Source organism: Myxocyprinus asiaticus, chromosome 6 (assembly GCF_019703515.2).
Source record: "Myxocyprinus asiaticus isolate MX2 ecotype Aquarium Trade chromosome 6, UBuf_Myxa_2, whole genome shotgun sequence".
NCBI lineage: Eukaryota > Metazoa > Chordata > Actinopteri > Cypriniformes > Catostomidae > Myxocyprinus > Myxocyprinus asiaticus.
This window is the reverse complement of record NC_059349.1, coordinates 22393895-22414332: the sequence shown is the minus strand read 5'-3', so window position 1 is coordinate 22414332 and position 20438 is coordinate 22393895. Positions and strand designations below refer to the sequence as shown.

The 20438-nt window shown below is 39.6% G+C and overlaps 2 protein-coding genes across 6 annotated transcripts; both read right to left on the bottom strand.

Annotated features, from left to right (window-relative positions):
* Positions 1–1851: 1851 nt before the first annotated feature.
* LOC127442699 (uncharacterized) lies at positions 1852–5416 on the bottom strand. The gene is made up of 3 exons (XM_051700896.1): positions 5383–5416; positions 3083–3237; positions 1852–2969 (listed from the first exon to the last, which is right to left on the bottom strand). The coding sequence occupies exons 1-3, from the start codon at positions 5414–5416 to the stop codon at positions 2481–2483; spliced, it is 678 nt and encodes a 225-aa protein (XP_051556856.1). The 3' UTR covers positions 1852–2480.
* LOC127442412 (holocytochrome c-type synthase-like) lies at positions 4885–15580 on the bottom strand. 5 transcript variants are annotated; one of them, XM_051700432.1, is made up of 8 exons: positions 15494–15571; positions 15064–15167; positions 14404–14560; positions 14043–14218; positions 6410–6558; positions 6144–6263; positions 5972–6058; positions 4885–5822 (listed from the first exon to the last, which is right to left on the bottom strand). In XM_051700432.1, the coding sequence occupies exons 3-8, from the start codon at positions 14522–14524 to the stop codon at positions 5630–5632; spliced, it is 846 nt and encodes a 281-aa protein (XP_051556392.1). In that variant the 5' UTR covers positions 14525–14560; positions 15064–15167; positions 15494–15571; the 3' UTR covers positions 4885–5629. The 5 variants fall into 5 exon arrangements, with proteins under 5 accessions (XP_051556392.1, XP_051556391.1, XP_051556389.1 ...); XM_051700431.1 differs by lacking the exon at positions 15064–15167 and having other exon boundaries at positions 15494–15580; XM_051700429.1 differs by having other exon boundaries at positions 14404–15167.
* Between the last annotated feature and the right edge of the window lie 4858 nt (positions 15581–20438).

Sequence of the window (20438 nt, the reverse complement as noted above, 5' to 3'; positions counted from 1 at the left end):
TGGGCACGGCCCAGACAGTAAATGCAGCTCTCACACTGATCTGACGGTGGGATGTGCCTCTCGCACAAGGAACACTTACGGAACGACATCTTTAGAAAGACGTGAACACGTAAGTGACTTAGATATATATTTATATCACACAATATACATACACAATTGCTTTGTAAGGATACACAAAACCTCCCGTTCACCAGCGAAACGTCAAGCGGCGAAGCGGTGTGAAGTTTGCCAGAGCACTGCAAGGGAGCAGAAAGTCTTCCCGCGAAGATTCTGCCTGCTAATACATGCATATCGATGGCGAAGGTAGAGGGCTTCTAGACAAGAGATGATCGCTGTCTTGGAAGGAAGAAATTCTGAGGAAATGGTGTTTGTGCACCTGTTTTTATAGCAGACAGTTTCACGCCAAAACAGGCAGGGTCCAAACACCATAGCCAATATTAGAATATTGGCGTTATTGTAGAGAGGTTTCAACTAGGTTGTGTAAAGGATGCGACACACCAAACTGACGTCAAAGAACTAGCGCCGACTAAAGCAGACTGTGGGTTCGGCACACCTCACCTGCTTCTTCAAAAAGTTGCTCTTGAACACACCACAAAGACGACACCCGACGACCAACTAGCACGTCCGTTCTGCGCCTGCATGAGAGGAAATAACTTTCCGTAGCAGTAGGTGGCAGTAGTCTGTATTCATTACTCAAAACTGGAAGAGCTAGTGACTGCTGGGATACAAAACAAACAAAGCAGCGCTTGCTTACCATTTTCACACAAATCCCGTTCACCACAGACGGATTCGTGATATATCGGAAATGTCTGATAAGTTGCAAATGGCACTGGCGTTGTCAGCCCTTTGTCTTTTGCTTGTGGAAGAAGAAAGGAAGAAGCGGACATGAAAAATACGGAGAAACCGCTCTAAATGGGTGAAATCGTGGATACTCCAGAGACAGGCTCAAGGGGCTTTCCCGAATCTGTGTCGAGAGCTGGAGTTAACTGAAACCTCCGATTTTAAAAATTTCACTCTGCTTTTTCCCGTTCAGTTCCACATGCTAAAGGAACTTAACAGTCCAACCATCCAGAGGCAAAACACGAACTACTGGGATTGTATCTCCGTAGGGAACGTGTGATGATTACACTACGTTTCTTGACAACAGGTAGACAAGCTAAATGTTTTTCTTTGTTTAACAATACAACACCTTTTCAGTTGTGTATATTGGGCTTTTTAAGCTTTGAGAACTGCTAAGATTTTGAAGAAAGTGTTTGAACTTGCTTGAAATTTCGGTTTTTTAGGATGGCAAGTCTACTTAAAAAAAAAAAAAAAAAAAGAGACAACAAAAACATAATTCTGGTTGTTTATAGCACAATAGAATTAATAATTAATAACAATAATCTAATTTAATGTAATGATGAAGTGCAATAATCAGTATACTGTGTATATTGTATGTATATCGATATGTAATTTACCACAGTTGTAAGGTGCTTGAAAATGCATGAAAAGTGTTTGATTTGATTCTGGAAAAGGTGTAGGAAGTTAGGAACCCTGCAATATTGATAAGAGTTTTGTGCTTGTAATATTTACAGGAGAAAGCTTCAAGAGTCTTTCTTGCCAGTTCTGAGTGGGAATGTCAACAATTTGTTCCTGAAACCTGTGCAGCAATCTACCAGGTCATAAAAGAGAAATACCTGAAGGTATGCATGTTATATCTGTTTTATTTATTTTTTTATATACTTTGACGTTTATAGTGCAGTTTGTATGCATTCGGACAGTGAAACATGGCCAAATGACTACAAGTTATCAAGGGTCTGACATATAAAACTAGTTTTTGTTTTAAATTTTTAAATTCTTGTTTTTCAGTGCCCAGACACAGTGGAAGAGTGGCAGCAAGTAGCCGATGGGTTCTAGGCTCAGTGGAACTTCCCAAACTGCCTGGGTGCTCTGGATGGGAAACACGTCAACATTCGCCCCCCCACCAGGAACTGGATCAACATTCTACAACTACAAGCATACATTTTCCACAGTTCTAATGGCACTGGTCGACAGCAATTACAGATTCCTGTATGTAGATGTGGGTTGCAATGGGTGGGTTTCAGATGGTGGAGTGTTTAGTGGATGCTCACTGCAGGATGCCCTGGAGAACAGAACATCGAACATCCCTGCACCACTTCCTGAATCTGACCTGCTGGCTCCTTATTGCATTGTGGCAGATGAGGCATTTCCCTTGAAGGAGTACCTCATGAAGCCATATCCGAACCACAGGCTATCTGTAGAGCAACGCATCTTCAATTACAGGCTTTCGCGAGCTCTGAGGGTGGTAGTAAATGCATTGGCATCCTAGCAAACCGTTTTTGAGTCTTTCTAACCACTATTAATATTCAAAACACTGCCAAAGTGGAGGACATTGTTTGGCTTGCTGTGCTCTGCACAACTTTCTGCGTACAGAGTGCTGTGAACTATACATGGCAATTAATTTTTTTTGCCATAAAACATTACAGGTGTGTAAACTGTCCGTCAGAGGCTTCTAATGCATGGTTCTGGCCCACTGAATACTTGAAAATGCAGTTGTCAACCTCGTGCTGGAAATGTGGCAGTAAATGTGGGTGCAACTTCCGCATTCTGTGCTCAAGGTTTTTGCAATAGGCAGAGATGGCATCATTGGTGTTTTCCTGTGATGCTAACTTTTCCAGGGTTTTACCAATGGGGCGCATCAAGTTTGTGGACTCCTCACTGGAGGATTCGTCCAGCATCTTCCTGCTGCACTTCCCCTGAGGCCTTGGAGTAGTTGACTGTATGAAGGTGCTTGGCAAAGGCTCCTCTCTCAGCACTGTGGACTCTGCTCCACAGATGGTGGATTCAGCTAGGGGAGTATTGGGCCATGGCTCAGCCTCAAAGAAGCTGGGCTCTTCATGGGTGCTGGTCCAGGTGTCAATGTTGTTGCCATCTGAGGGTGAATAGGAATCACTATCAGCTGAAGGTTCCTTAAAAACAAACCAAAAGCAATTTACAAATGAAAGCAAAATACAACGTTTCTTTAAATAAAAAAATAACAGAATTGTTAATTTACCCTGATATTTAGGTTAGAAGTGCTCACCTTCCTTTTTGTGCAAGGCTCTAAAAACTGCAGCCGGGTCAGGATCCACTGCTGCCTGCCAGTCTTCTGAACTCCAGAACGTCCTGAGGGTGCAAGTTTCTTGTAACATATGTACTGGGTTCGCAGTGAATCCCACCTCTTCCTGAGCTCTTTCTCTGAGAGACAAAGTCAAATTTTGTAAGCATTATGCCTAGTTAGTATGTCAGTTTCATGTCTATTTGTAATGCCAACAAATGTTATTTTTGCTCTACTGTTTTTAACAGGACAGACTCTAGATGCTAGCACGTAATAATAACTGCCTGTTCCATGCACCTGTATTTCGGTTTATCTCAATAAATTAGAATGTCGTGGAAAAGTTAATTTCAGTAATTCAACTCAAATTGTGAAACTTGTGTATTAAATATATTCAGTGCACACAGACTGAAGTAGTTTAAGTCTTTGGTTCTTTTAATTGTGATGATTTTGGCTCACATTTAACAAAAACCCACCAATTCACTATCTCAAAAAATTAGAATACATCATAAGACCAATAAAAAAAAAACACTTTTAGTGAATTGTTGGCCTTCTGGAAAGTATGTTCATTTACTGTATATGTACTCAATACTTGGTAGGGGCTCCTTTTGCTTTAATTACTGCCTCAATTCGGCGTGGCATGGAGGTGATCAGTTTGTGGCACTGCTGAGGTGGTATGGAAGCCCAGGTTTCTTTGACAGTGGCCTTCAGCTCATCTGCATTTTTTGGTCTCTTGTTTCTCATTTTCCTCTTGACAATACCCCATAGATTCTCTATGGGGTTCAGGTCTGGTGAGTTTGCTGGCCAGTCAAGCACACCAACACCACTGGTGTCATTTAACCAACTTTTGGTGCTTTTGGCAGTGTGGGCAGGTGCCAAATCCTGCTGGAAAATGAAATCAGCATCTTTAAAAAGCTGGTCAGCAGAAGGAAGCATGAAGTGCTCCAAAATTTCTTGGTAAACGGGTGCAGCGACTTTGGTTTTCAAAAAACACAATGGACCAACACCAGCAGATGACATTGCACCCCAAATCATCACAGACTGTGGAAACTTAACACTGGACTTCAAGCAACTTGGGCTATGAGCTTCTCCACCCTTCCTCCAGACTCTAGGGCCTTGGTTTCCAAATGAAATACAAAACTTGCTCTGATCTGAAAAGAGGACTTTGGAACACTGGGCAACAGTCCAGTTTTTCTTCTCCTTAGCCCAGGTAAGACGCCTCTGACGTTGTCTGTGGTTCAGGAGTGGCTTAACAAGAGGAATATGACAACTGTAGCCAAATTCCTTGACATGTCTGTGTGTGGTGGCTCTTGATGCCTTGACCCCAGCCTCAGTCCATTCCTTGTGAAGTTCACCCAAATTCTTGAATCGATTTTGCTTGACAATCATAAGGCTGCGGTTCTCTTGGTTGGTTGTGCATCTTTTTCTTCCACACTTTTTCCTTCCACTCAACTTTCTGTTAACATGCTTGGATACAGCACTCTGTGAATAGCCAGCTTCTTTGGCAATGAATGTTTGTGGCTTACCCTCCTTGTGAAGTGTGTCAGTGATTGTATTCTGGACAACTGTCAGATCAGCAGTCTTCCCCATGATTGTGTAGCCTAGTGAACCAAACTGAGAGACCATTTTGAAGGCTCAGGAAACCTTTGCAGGTGTTTTGAGTTGATTAGCTGATTGGCATGTCACCATATTCTAATTTGTTGAGATAGTGAATTGGTGGGTTTTTGTTAAATGTGAGCCAAAATCATCACAATTAAAAGAACCAAAGACTTAAACTACTTCAGTCTGTGTGCATTGAATTTATTTAATACACAAATTTGTACAGCCTATTTGACCATTTCTATTATTTAAAGGTAAAGTCTAATACGTTGTCTTGATATTTTGTGTTGGAGGTCTTTCATTTGAGTGCTATATTAAAATACATTTGCAGGTATTATTTGAATATTACAACATATTCTGTTAACAACTGACTTTATGGCAGAAATAAATATGTATGCAAGGAAATTACAGTAAATGAAGAAAAAATAAATAAATGTTTGCAGCAGATTATTTACACCATCACTGGATAATTTGTTTTTAAAAAGCAGAGAGAAAACTAGTTGAGGCTCATTACAATTTATCACAACATCACTGAATAGTTAACACAGTGAATATTTGAAACTAAAACAAAAAGGTAAATACATGTATCAACATTATTTAAAAACTGATCTAAAAATCACACTGTACATTTCATTTTGCATGCCAGGAATCCCTAATTTCAACATTTTAGGTAAAACAAATCTGTATACTGTATGTTTGCTCCTGAGAAATGGTTTTATACATCTGTAAGATCAAACAGTGCCACAGTATTCTTAGTAGTTGTCATCGGAGGAGGGTTTTTTTCTATGCACATAACAATTAATGACAATTAACTTCATTCTGGTTCCAATAACATCATCTAAAAAAAATTTAAAAAACTTCCATGGACTAAGCTATATCACCAATAAATCTCAGTTCCTGTATCTCCTATTGATCATGAAAGACTCATTGGGAGATTCATGTGGAGGTCCAACGCCACCAGGCCACTTTCATACGGTCCCAAACAGCCTCTAACGAATCAAAGGCAGGACGTACATCTAGGATGGTGTGCTTGGGCACCAGACCTCCATCGTAGTAATCTATCACATATCTGACCTCTTTTCCACACCGGTCAATAATCCAGTCATGCCTGTCAAATGGTAGTTCATGCCTATGACGAGAAAGACCAAAAACAAACTTTTTGATAACTGAATTGATGATCACAGACAGCATGTATTTTTGAGAGAAAGCTGCAGACAATAGTCAGATTAGACACAAGACAACAACAGCGGCATCAGTTAGAGTGATACCATCACTTACCCCATCCAGTGGTGAAACCTGGCTCTGGGTGAAAAATCTTTTGCTTTGCCACCAAACCTTAAAAGAGAAGGTCCACATGGGCATTCTCTATGGAGGACAGCAGCAGTAAATCAGGACTGATTTATTTGGTGGCATCTGAAATCACACAGATTGCATTTGACAGGTGACTTACTTAGCATGGAGTTTCTCCCATCTGAGGATTTCCTGCCAAGCTTGCTCATTATTCTGGTTGTGAATCCTGATGATGTTTTTCATATCTTTTTGGTTGACGTCATCATTGTTCCAGCGCCATCTGGTAAGGATTAAAGAGTCACGAGTAACCATTACAGTTCATGTTGCCATTTCGTTCTCGATCATTCTTGGACAACCAATGTCTATCACACAGTGCTATATTGCTCCATCTGCTATATTTTCCAACAGGACATAAGAGAAACTCACCCCTTCCTCAGCATGGCATTCCAGAACATCTGTTCTGAGGGATAAACCCAGTTCTGCTCAGATCCAGCTCGGGGGATGGTAGACTCCTCTCTTGCAACAGACAGGGGAAATGGTTGACCAGGTGAAGGCTGCTGATTAGGTGGTGGCATCTATATAGAATTAATAAAATAAAGCTGAATGATGAAGAGATAATTATATATACACACAGATATATATATATATATATATATATATATATATATATATATATATATATATATATATATATATATATATATATATACACACACACACACACACACACACACACACACAACCGGTCAAAAGTTTTGAAACACTTGACGGAAATGTCTTAAAAAATCTTAAAAATCTTTTGATCTGAAGGCGTATGCTTAAATGTTTGAAATTAGTTTTGTAGACAAAAATATAATTGTGCCACCATATTAATTTATTTCATTACAAAACTAAAATTGAATAAAAAGGTTTTGAAATTGATGACTTGGACCAAATAATAAAGAAAAGCAGCCACTAAGTGCCCAGCATATAGATGGGAACTCCTTCAATACTGTTTAAAAAGTATCCCAGGGTGATACCTCAAGAAGTTGGTTGAGAAAATGTCAAGAGTACATGTCTGCAAATTCTAGGCAAAGGGTGACTACTTTGAAGATGCTAAAATATAACACAGTTTTGAATTATTTTGGATTTTGTTTAATCACAACATAATTCCCATAGTTCCATTTATGTTATTCCATAGTTTTGATGTCTTTACTATTATTCTAAAATGTGAAGAAAAAAAAAAATTTATAATAAAGAATGAGTAAGTGTTTCAAAACTTTTGACCGGTAGTGTGTGTGTGTGTGTATATATTACACACACTCACTGACGGCCAAAAGTTTTGAAACACTTATTCTATATTATAATTTTTTTTATAATAAATATTATATTTTATATAATTTTTTTATCAACTGATCACAAAGTGTAGTCAGGACATTACTGATGTAAAAAACAGCACCATCACTATTTGAAAAAAGTCATTTTTGATCACATCTAGACAGGCTCCATTTCCAGCAGCCATCACTCCAACACCTTATCCTTAAGTAATCATGCTAAATTGGCACTAGAAAATCACTTGCCATTACAGTTGTGCTCAAAAATTTGCATACCCTGGCAGAAATTGTGAAAGTTTGGCATTGATTTTAAGGATAGTGATCATATGAAGCCATTTATTATCACATAGTTGTTTGGCTCCTTTTTAAATCATAATGATAACAGAAATCACCCAAATGGCCCTGATCAAAAGTTTACATACCCCTGAATGTTTGGCCTTGATACAGACACACAAGGTGACACACACAGGTTTAAATGGCAATTAAAGGTTAGTTTCCCACACCTGTGGCTTTTTAAATTGCATTAGTGTCTGTGTATAAACAGTCAATGAGTTTGTTAGCTCTCACGTGGATGCACTGAGCAGGCTAAATACTGAGCCATGGGGAGCAGAAAAGAACTGTCAAAAGCCCTGCGTAACAAGGTAATGGAACTTTATAAAGATGGAAAAGGATATAAAAAGATATCCAAAGCCTTGAAAATGCCAGTCAGTACTGTTCAATCACTTATTAAGAAGTGGAAAATTCGGGGATCTCTTGATACCAAGCCAAGGTCAGGTAGACCAGGAAAGATTTCAGCCACAACTGCCAGAAGAACTGTTCGGGGTACAAAGAAAAACCCACAGGTAATCTCAGGAGAAATACAGGCTGCTCTGGAAAAAGACAGTGTGGTTGTTTCAAGGAGCACAATATGACAATACTTGAGCTGCATGGTCGAGTTGCCAGAAAAAAGCCTTTACTGCACCAATGCCACAAAAAAGCCCGGTTACAATATGCTTGACAACACCTTGACACGCCTCACAGCTTCTGGCACAATGTAATTTGGAGTGACGAGACCAAAATAGAGCTTTATGGTCACAACCATAAGCGCTATGTTAGGAGAGGGGTCAACAAGGCCTATAGTGAAAAGAATACCATCCCCACTGTGAAGCATGCTGGTGGCTTACTGATGTTTTGGGGGTGTGTGAGCTCTAAAGGCACGGGGAATCTTGTGAAAATTGATGGCAAGATGAATGCAGCATGTTATCAGAAAATACTGGCAGACAATTTGCATTCTTCTGCACGAAAGCTGCGCATGGGACGCTCTTGGACTTTCCAGCACGACAATGACCCTAAGCACAAGGCCAAGTTGACCCTCCAGTGGTTACAGCAGAAAAAGGTGAAGGTTCTGGAGTGGCAATCACAGTCTCCTGACCTTAATATCAAGCCACTATGGGGAGATCTCAAACATGCAGTTCATGCAAGACGACCAAAGACTTTGCATGACCTGGAGACATTTTGCCAAGACGAATGGGCAGCTACACCACCTGCAAGAATTTGGGGCCTCAAAGACAACTATTACAAAAGACTATCATTGATGATAAAGGGGGCAATACACAGTATTAAGAACTAAGGGTATGCAGACTTTTGAACAGGGGTCATTTCATTTTTTTCTTTGTTGCCATGTTTTGTTTTATGATTGTGCCATTCTGTTATAACCTACAGTTGAATATGAATCCCATAAGAAATAAAATAAATGTGTTTTGCCTGCTCACTCATGTTTAAAAATGGTACATATATTACCAATTCTCCATGGGTATACAAACTTTTGAGCACAACTGTATATCAAACACTGTTGAAAGCTATTTGGGTCGTGAATGAAGCTTAACATTGTCTTTGTGTTTGTTTTTCAGTTGCCACAGTATGCAATAGACTGGCATGTCTTAAAGTCAATATTAGGTCAAAAATGGCAAAAAAGAAATAGCTTTCTCTAGAAACTCGTCAGTCAATCATTGTTTTGAGGAATGAAGGCTATACAATGCTTGAAATTGCCAAAAAAACTGAAGATTTCATACAAAGGTGTACACTACAGTCTTCAAAGACAAAGGACAAATGGATCTAACAAGGACAGAAAGAGATGTGGAAGGCCAGATGTACAACTAAACAAGAGGATAAGTACATCAGAGTCTCTAGTTTGAGAAATAGATGCCTCACATGTCCTCAGCTGACAGCTTCATTGAATTCTACCTGCTCAACACCAGTTTCATGTACAACAGTAAAGAGAAGACTCAAGGGTGCAGGCCTTATGGGAAGAATTGCAAAGAAAAAGCCACATTTGAAACAGAAAAACAAAAAGAAAAGGTTAGAGTGAGCAAAGACACACAGACATTGGACAACAGATAATTGGAAAAGAGTGTTATGGATCTTAACCCCATTGAGCTTTTGTGGAATCAGCTAGAATGTAAGGTGCGTGAGAATTGCCCGACAAGACATCCACACCTATGGCAAGTGCTACAGGAAACGTGGGGTGAAATGTCACCTGAGTATCTGGACAAACTGACAGCTAGAATGCCAAGGATCTGCAAAGCTGTCATTGCTGCACGTGGAGGATTTTTTTATGAGAACTCTTTGAAGTAGTTTTTTTTTTTCAAATTGTAATAGTAATTTTTTCATGTTATTAATGTCCTGACTATATATTGTGATCAGCTGAATGCCACTTTGGCGAATAAAAGTACAAATTTCTTTCCATAAAAGAAAAATCTGTATATTTTTTCAAACTTTTGGCCTCCAGTGTATGTGTGTGTATACACACACACACGGGCTCTGTGGTATGAAGCATGTACTGTGCGACAATAGAAATGTGTCAACCGGTAAATATTGTGCTGTACCATTTACACCAGCGTTATTCAATACGCAGCCCAGGAGCGATCTTTTGTGGCCCACGTTATGATATCCTCATCAGAAATATGTTTATCAGCAGCCTATCAAAGATGTATGTGATGCTGAACACTCATGGTGTTTGTTAGCTGACAATCACAGTGACAACAGAACTGATCTATATCAGAAATTGAACTGTAACACCCCTTATGTTGAAAATAATTACTTAAAGGGATAGTTCACCCAAAATGAACATTCTCTCATCATTTACTCACCCTCATGTCATGCCAGATATGTATGACTTTCTTTTTTCTGCTGAACACAAATTAAGATTTTTAGAAGAATATCTCAGCACTGTAGGTCCATGCAACGCAAGTGAATTGTGGCCAGAACTTTGAAGCTCCAAAAAGCACATAAAGGCAGCATAAAAGTAATTCATACAACTCCAGTGGTTAAATCCATAAAAGCACTATGATAGGTGTGGGTGAGAAACAGATCAAAATGTAAGTAATTTTGTTTTACTATAAATCTCCACTTTCACATCTGTAAGTCACATGTGGCGCCTGTTTAGTTTCACTTATTTATAGTAAAAAAAGCCAATTAAATATGGATCTGTTTCTCATCTACAGAGCTGAGATATTTTTTCTAAAAAAATCCTCATTTGTGTTCTGCTAAAGAAAGAAATTCATACATATCTGGGATGGCATGAGGGTGAGTAAATGATGAGAAAATGAGAATTTTTTTTACATTCCAACATTCTTACTATAGAAATGTTAACTTATAATTTTATATACAATGTGTGTGTGTGTGTGTGTGTGTGTGTGTGTGTGTGTGTGTGTGTGTGTGTGTGTGTATATATATATATATATAAAATAAAAAGAGTACAGCCCTCGAGGGTACAGAGATCCAACCTTTCCGAAGTTGAGTAGCCCTGATTTACACCATGGTCGATATAGCCACTCGCTATTCATGGGGACATTCTTTACTTGTGAAATACAACATACATTAAATAAAACAAAGCGTGACGTATTCTAAGCTAGATTCAATTGTTATTAAGGGGTCTTACTATCTATAAGTCACAACTATCTATTTCGTAATTTTTATTTTAGTGTTTTAAGTTTCATTTGTTTTTAAATTTTTGAAGTTTTCATTTAATGTCAGACTTATAATTCATTTGTTATAAATAATGTTATCTTTTGGTTTCCATTTATAAAGTTCCAGATAAAAAGAGAACATAATCAGTTGAGATGAATAAACTTTCATTTGTAAGTATTCACTGGAATATACGAATACAGGCATTAACAGATTGGTTTTTAACAAACAAATATTACTGTAATTATTGTAAATTACTGTATGGTGAAATATTCAATGATCATAATATAAAATTATTCATACTTTGATATAAGATTTTGGTCACACCTTTAAAGGGATAGTTCACCAAAAAAAGATAATTCTCTCATCATTTACTCACCCTCATGCCATCCCAGATGTGTATGACTTTCTTCTGCAGAACACAAATTAAAATTTTTAGAAGAATATTTCAGCTCTGTTGGTCCATACAAAGCAAGTAAATGGGGACCAACACTTTGAAGCTCCAAAAAGCACATAAAGGCAGCATAAAAGTAATCCATATGACTCCAGTGCAATCCAATCGGTTTGGGGTGAGAACGGACCAAAATGTAACTCCTTTTTTACTGCACATCTTGCCATTGCAGTCATGAGCTGCAGTCTCCTTGCCGATCATGATTTCAAGCTCGATGCGCATAGAACTAGATGGCGCTAGGAACTATCCACAATATTCTCAGTGAGTCCACTGTATTTTGCTAGGTGGGTGGAATTTCCCAGTTGGCTAGCGGAAGTGTGATTGGTTGCCGTTTTGTGTGTAGCGGTTCTCTGCATGCTTGCGTGTCATGCGGTTAGATTCTTGCTTTTTAAATGTTGTAAGATGTCTTAAAAATGTCTCGGACAATGTGTGTACTTAATGGTTATCCTAATAATCAAGCAAAACTGAAGTTTAGTCTAAAACAGCAATGTTATGATCAGAAACAACTCGCAAAGCAAAGCGCTCCAGTCCCAGATGCTGCTGCTTCTGTTTGTGTGCTCTTTTCACTTTACTGGCAAGAAGTCAACAGCGGGGATTACTTATATTATCCACCGTTACAGTCCGGCTTCGCTAGACGTCCAGAAACGAAGCACAATTAATTACATATAAACGTTAACATTATTGTGCAAACAGGTTTGTGTACATGTGCTGAAAGTTTATTAGAAATTTTGAGTTTGTTCATTTCTATTCAGCGTTGGCCTTTGTGAATGCTTCACATGTTTTGAAATGGCATTATTATAAAAAAAGAACTGTGTTTTTCCTGAACTGTCTGTGAGTAGTGATGATGTTTTCAACTGTTTTCATGCTGTGATGCTGAATGGATCAATTCTACAGTGAAAGACCACAATTATTAGATGAGACATGTACAGCAGTGAGATGTTTTATCACGTTTGAAATTAACTGTATTCTGATTTTTCTCTTTCCTGCATTTTTCCTGCCTGCAATTCACTTTTTTTTAATTTTTTTTTATGTTTTTGTAGAATGTGCTTGTCTTCCCTTAAGGGGAAAAGGTGATTTGGAAAACAGTGTGGACATTAATTCAGTATCAATTAAATTTATTTGTACAGCTAGTGCTTTTAATAATACATACTGTTTTATAGTTGCTTTACAGTGAACATTGAACTTTTGTGTACAGTGTTTAAAATACGTAAATGTCATAATAAATGTTTATTTGTACTGCATGTAGTTCTTTTTGTATGGTACAGTTTATTGTGTGGCTGCTAATATATCATTATTTCCTACACAAGAACAATAAATTCAGTTGTTCAGTCAACACTAAAACATTTCATGTAGGTTGTAGCATTTAGATACGAAGATTATGTATGTAAACTAACAATTATAAAACAAGCTAGATTGAGCTTACTACACATTCATCTCCTGCAAAATATTTGTATTTTATCTGAAAAACGGCAGCATGACAGTATCATCGTATGAGTCCTGTAATGCACGAGCATTCTGCTGTCTGGACTGCCTGTATCTGCAGTAAGTACATAATCTCGGTACAACAAACTCTTCAGGTTCTGACTAGACTCAATTTATACTTTAAAATAACCATAATTATCTACATTTCTCAAAACATCTCCAACTTTACAGCTGTGAAGGCTCTAATAGGTTACATAGCTTTTCAGGTTAGTCTGCTCAGGTTCTTCCATCAATGGATAAAGACTCAACAAAATAACTAAAATGCTTCTATATGCGATATTTGGCCATCATCCTCAAACCCATAATCACTAACAGATAGGTGGGGAAGAACAATATTCGCCTTGCTATAATTCTGTGACCATTTGTTCTCAAGTTTCTGTCATTTTTAATGCTGTGTTAGTACATAACATAACGATTATTTACCCTTAACCGGAAGTTCCGCCCACATCGCCCGGAAAGCATCATGGGTCTCAGGAATATTGTGGATAATCGAGACTGAAATCATGTTTGCCAAGGAGACTGCAGATATCAAGATTTATAGTGGGAAAATTAGTTACATTTTGGTCTGTTCTCACCCAAAATGGATTGGATCACTTCAGAAGACATTAAAATACTGGAGTCCTATTGATTACTTTTATGGAGCCTTTATATGCTTTTTGGAGCATCAACGTTTTGGTCACCATTCACTTGCATTGAAAGGACCTACAGAGCTGAAATATTCTTCTAAAAATCTGCATTTGTGTTCTGCAGAAGAAAGAAAGTCATACACATCTGGAATTGTATGAGGGTGAGTAAATGATGAGAGAATTTTCATTTTTGGGTGAACTATCCCTTTAATATATAACAAGTTAAATCAGAAGATGCATACCATATTTGCTGGATTGATGTCAGAAATTGTGGTTTTGATTCCATTGGCAGCTCTCATAGGACACTCTACAAATTCATAAGCCCCATCCTGATGTGCAGGTACATCTGGCAATTTCTTCAGCTGATCTTTGCCAGGTGCAGACCCCTGATGCATTGGACATTCTGAAGGAGGAGCGCCTGTTGGCGATGTTATGTTCAGTCAGTTGAAAACTTTGAGTAGAGGGATTGTGAACTTGTATTCTAACATTATGACTAGGTATACCATCAGTAAGTTCTTGCATAGGTAAAAACTAAGAAACTGTGCACAATTTTCCACAGCTGGTCATTTGATTATTATTGCAATTACTGAAAAGAAGTCTTACTTGTTCTGACATCTCTGTGCATCGGACAGCCCTGTGGTGGTGCACTGCCAGAGTCAGACACCATGATGCCCTCTGCCTTCACAGTGCCTGTAGGGCTGGGCATATTGTCTCCCCTCAGCATCCCAGACGAAGAGGATCTGACCTATCTGTAAATTAACTACACAGATGAGAGATTTTACATTTTACATGTCATTGCATAGTTATTTTGAAGCATAATCATAACAATAACCATCTGTTTAAAAAAGACATGCCATAAGCATAAACTGTTTAAAGGTGCACTCGGTAACTTTTACGCTGACACCTAGCAGCTTGGATGCAGCATAATTTAAAATCAATAGTTTTCAGTTTCAGATGCCATTGTAGAAAATATAGTTTTCAAAGTCAACCATGATTACTTAAATCAGTGAGTGAAAGTGTCAAATAACAGGACAGTTACTGAGATTAAGCAAGTAGTATTCGGCTGGTCATGTGATTCTAACATGGCGGCTTCCATTTGAGGACCCTCTCCATGTAGAATAAAACAACTTTTATAAGGTTACTGATATGACTGGAGTCTTCATTTTAATGTGAGTGCTCATGATTTCCTACATATATTGCAAAATTCAATTCATGTATTTAGAAGTCAAACTTTTTTAATGAGGAAAAAATTATTGAGTGCACCTTTAAGCCTCACAAGTGCTGTATTGATACATATCTGTATGCAGGTTTGCAAGTCGGGATGATATTAGGTGGGGTCACTTGTCCCAATTTTCTTGGATGTCAAACTATAAAATTGATATTCATTGCCGTCAATATACTGTCAATGCAAAGTGAAGACCACTCAATCACATCTGTTTTCCTTTAACCCAGGTTAACCCAGTCTAAGTGTCTCGATATCAAACATTGTTTTATTTCTGCAGCATGTACTATAACTTGATGCTTTCAATAGTTAAGTAACAAATGTTACACAATGGTCCTCACTTACAGTACAGCAGATAGCAGATACCAGCTAGTCAATGTAGCGAACTAATTGCTCAAACTATTCAAATTGCTCTATATCAACGCTATATGTGCAAAGTATAACCGCTATTTAACAGCAAAGCATACTTACCTGCCACTTCTACTGTCAATGTCGTTTACTAAAAACATGCCTCAAATCCCACGATGCTCTGGTGCATTACATCACACCATGTGTATGGTACGCACGGACAGTGAAGTACTGCCCTCTATAGAATCGGAGAGCTTTATTTTTTATTTTAATTTAATTATTTTACTTCTTCCCGAGAAAGTAAATTACAAAATAGCGCTACAAAATTCATACATAAGCTTTTGTGTTCCCCCACTGGTACTGTTATTCTAGATCAGTGACTTCCTACGGAGGCAGGAAACCTAATAAAAAACCTTTAAACGGTATTGCTTTCAAGTAAATTTCCCACTGAATTAATTACTGAAATGAAACAACCAGCGTACTGTTGTTAACATCACAGTGGTTGTAGAAACATTCTGTGTGGAAGTTCATATACCCTTTTAACCTCTTCAACTCTGGATCTGCATTTTCGCTCTGTGAACTAATTGCCAAAAATTGGTCTAATTTTTCAGAAAACCCACCAAATAAAAAAAGGACAATTATTCATAAATAATATTGTATTTAATATTGCGTTTTCGCCCACAGAACTGCAGCTCACTGGATGTTTCTTGTTTTTGGCAACATTCTCTTTACACTCTATAGACTGTTGTGCATGAAAATCCCAAGAGATCAGCAGTTACAGAAATACTCAAACCAGCCCGCCTGGCAAACAATCATGCCACGGTCTAAATCACTGAGATCACATTTTTCCCCTATTCTGATGGTTGATGTGAACATTAACTGAAGCTCCTGACCCATATTTGCATGATTTTATACATTACACTGCTGCCACACGATTGGCTGATTAAATAATTGCATGAATAAGTAGATGTACAGGTGTACCTAATAAAGTGGCTGGTGAGTGTATATATTAATATATATATTTGGTGTTGTTGAACTAACTTTGTAAGCAATTCTGGTTCTGTTCACTCTATCTCCCTGCAAAAAGTCTTATTTTATTCAACTAGATGGCAGCAAGTACTAGAAAAAATTATTTTACAGTCAAGCATGACATGTCAAGTCAGTGGTTCACCTCAAGCAAGTCAAGTCGAGTCAAGTCAGAGTACAAAATAGAATTAACGAGAGAAATTTCTCCCACAAAATGCTTGCTGGTTTAAGGTTATGCGACAGTGAAAAAATACAACAAAAGTTTACATAAAAGGAATAGTTCACCCAAATATTAAAATTAACACTGCATGCCATCCCAGATGTGAAGAGTTTTAGAAGAATATCTCTGCTCTGTATTATTCACAATTCAAGTGAAAGGGTGCCAAAACTTTGAAGGTCAAAAAGCAAATAAAGGCAGCATAAAAGTAATCCATAAGACTCCAGTTGTTAAATAAAAGACTACAGAGCTGAAATATTCTTCTAAAAATCTTAATTTGAGTTCAGCAGAAGAAAGAAAGTAACACATATCTAGGATGGCATGAGGGTGTTAATGATGATGGAATTTTCATTTTTGGGTGAACCATCCCTTTAATATCTACTATCTAATTTGATCCTAAAATTATAATCCTAAACCAAAGACTAAATAACATTTAAATTTAATCGTTAATATTTTAATATCCCTGATGTATAAAATGGAAAGATGAAATGTTGGTGATGATGTTTATTCATCAACAACAAAAACAAAACCGGTCCTAATGAGCTGTGTAACTCGCGATTTGAACAGACTAAGCAGGGTTCATACAGGCATCACTGAGTAAAAATACAAGTCTTTCATGTACTTTTTACAGCATTCATTTTTCATTTAAGGACTTCATACAAATGAGATAACTTGCTTTCATACAATTCAAAGTTTCCAATTTTGAATTACGAATCACATGAATGGTATTTACTAGTCAGATAGTCATATTTAGAGTATTGTGTAAACAGACCATTAACAAATGTATAAAAAATGTAACCGGCCAGGAAATTTAACACGCTCTATATATAGTATGTGAAAGTGTATGCCAGTATTTGATATATTTTTTAATTACTATTAACTCATTCTAGCTTTTTAGAAATTTAGAAATATTTAATTCATCACTTAATATGATCTGTAATTGTTTTAAATTTTTTTTACAAACAAGTTCTAAAATTGTACTGTCTATTTAACAATGGCAGAATACATCACATCACACATAGAGGAGAGTTCCCTTCAAGTCGGTCATTTCAATGCTGCATTGCTGATGCCATGGGGTTATCTCCGCAGGTGAAACCAATCTCTGAAACTTTTTAAAAGATATAGCTTTGTGCTCCACCTCCCCGCGCGTATCATCAGGCGTATATACTGTGACGCACAGCGCTATCTTCTTCAGGGTACCATTATCTCTCCTTTGTACTCTGCACTACTACTGAATTTTTCTCTACAGAATCGCCATCAAGATCTGCACCTTTACAGCTGGTGGATCAGAGTTTACATCTACTCCCCGTGGTGCTCCGGCGATTGCCTACTGTAAAGGGGTTCAGTGGAAAGGAGGAGGCGAGAACCGGCTTGACAATTTAAATAATAATTTAATAAACAACTTAAACAAAACACACAACTATAAACACACAGTACAGCTGCCTGTCATTCTCTCTCTCTTGAACTGTCGTCTCCGGCCGCCTTTATCCCTCGCGCGCCCCATCAGACTGATTGGGGACCGGGTGTGTCTCATTCCAGCCCGGCCCCACCCTCCTCGGCTCTACACTCCTCCCGGCATTGCCTCAGGCCGGGGAGCCCCTGGCATGATGTACATCCCCCGCCCTTCCTCGACCTGGGAGGAGGAGACAGGAAGGGAAAAACAACAACACAAAATGGCGAGGGAAAGGCCAACACGGAGCGACAGAGAGAGAGAGAGAGGAGAGAGAGAAAAAGAAACTCACCAGTTCTCTGATGCGCCGTCGCGTGGTCCTCGATCACTACTCCACCCTCTCAGGCGGACTGCAGCCGCTCCTCCCCGGGCGGACCGGAGTCAGACCACCGACCCCCAGCGGACAGAACGCCCATCTGCGTTCCCGGCATCCCGTGGGGACACTCCTCCGCCCTTGGCAGCGGCCCTACCACTCCAGGCGGTCGGGGAGTCGCTTCCCTCCTCCCCCCCGGCAGCGGCTCCCTCGCTCCAGGCGGTCGGGGAGTCCCGTCCCCACTCGCCTCGCGGACAGCGGCCGTTCCCCGCGGCCGGGTGGTCGGGCTACTCCGTCCCCCGTCGGACGGCAGCGGCGCTGCCCTGGGTGGACAGCAGTGTCAAGGACTCTGCGACGGGAATCCCTCCTCCTTCCCGGGTTTCGGCACCAGTGTGAAGGGGTTCAGTGGAAAGGAGGAGGCGAGAACCGGCTTGACAATTTAAATAATAATTTAATAAACAACTTAAACAAAACACACAACTATAAACACACAGTACAGCTGCCTGTCATTCTCTCTCTCTCGAACTGTCGTCCCCGGCTGCCTTTATCCCTCGCGCGCCCCATCAGGCTGATTGGGGACCCGGTGTGTCTCATTCCAGCCTGGCCCCGCCCTCCTCGGCTCTACACCTACATCCTACCTTTGCTGTTGAACGTCACACGTGTGGAATTTCCTCCTGTGGGACAGCAGATGGACAAAACATCTTCGCTGCTTTCTTTGCTTCACAGCGATTGGATTTTTTATGGCCCATGGGCCTCAATGAAAAGTATCCTTTGAATTATTGGAATTTCATTGGAATTTTCTGTAGCGTGTAACATAAGTGCTACAGTCTGATCGTGTTTGTGAGTATTTGTATACTGTTCACAAGCGTAAAAGAGCCATTTGCTTAACAATGTCTTTATAAAGATGGTGTTTTGTAAATGTTTCCACAAGCACATGAAAACAAGCACATTTCTCTCTGTCTGTTGGGCACGAGCGCTGTTTTATGTAAAGCGGTGCTCGCTGAGGCTGATTTTGTTCACTGTGAATGCATGAACTTCAAGACACTTTGCTCTCGGCTCGGTTTTCGTTCTAAAAGCCAAAGCTGGTCCACTCTCCTCCCGCCATACATACAAGGGAGGCGCATGAGGACAGAATAAAGCACGGAAATTTGAGGAGGATTCATCGCCAGCTCAGCCCTTCGTGCCTCCCCCTCCACATCAAGTGTCTTTGCCTGTTCAGCAAAAGCGCTGTGATTGCCTGGGCAGAGCCCACGCTGACACAGCACTCACCGAGTTTGACAGTTCTCGTTCTGAAAGCCGAAGAGTCCCCTCCTTGCCCGCCATACTCCTCCTGTGGCTCTCGAGAGACTGCACGAAGTCGGCACGTGAGGAATGGGATATAGAACACAAAGAATTTGTGGATAATTTGTCACTGGCCTTGCGTTTCTCCTCTCCATCTAAAAGTGGCTTTCTTCTTGAGATTCGCCTTAAGAGGGGACTGCTTACCAGTTCAAAGTCCTGCCCTTCAGATTGTCCCTGGCTCCTTGCACATTCACGAAATGTGTCAATGCGGCACTCACTCCGCTAAGGCTGAGAGGCGTTTGCATTATGAATTACTTCAACAACTTGTTACATTTAGTACAGTCAGCGGAACAAGCTTGCAAACACAGAGACCTGTTGCTATGAATCTCGACTCTGTGTCTATGCTGGTGCACCTAACAGAAGAATGCATTCATTCCATTCACTGGTGTTTAATAACATTCAAGCTATTAAAAAAAAGTTCCTGTTGAAGCTTTTTCAGCAGTCTCTGGGCCTCTTGGCCTCTGCAGCAGCAGTCACTCCGCTAGGACTACTGCGAATGAGACCCCTTCAGTGCTGGCTCAGATCAAAGGTGCCCCATCATTCATGGCGTCACGGTCGCTTACATCTTTTGGTATCACACCGCTGTCTAGCCACGCTGACCATTTGGAAAATGCCCACGTTCTACCACATGGTCGTGGCACTCTGTCAAGTATCCAGACGTGAAGTGGTCATGATGGATGCTTCGAACATGGGCTGGGGAGCCCTGTGCGACTGTCTCCCA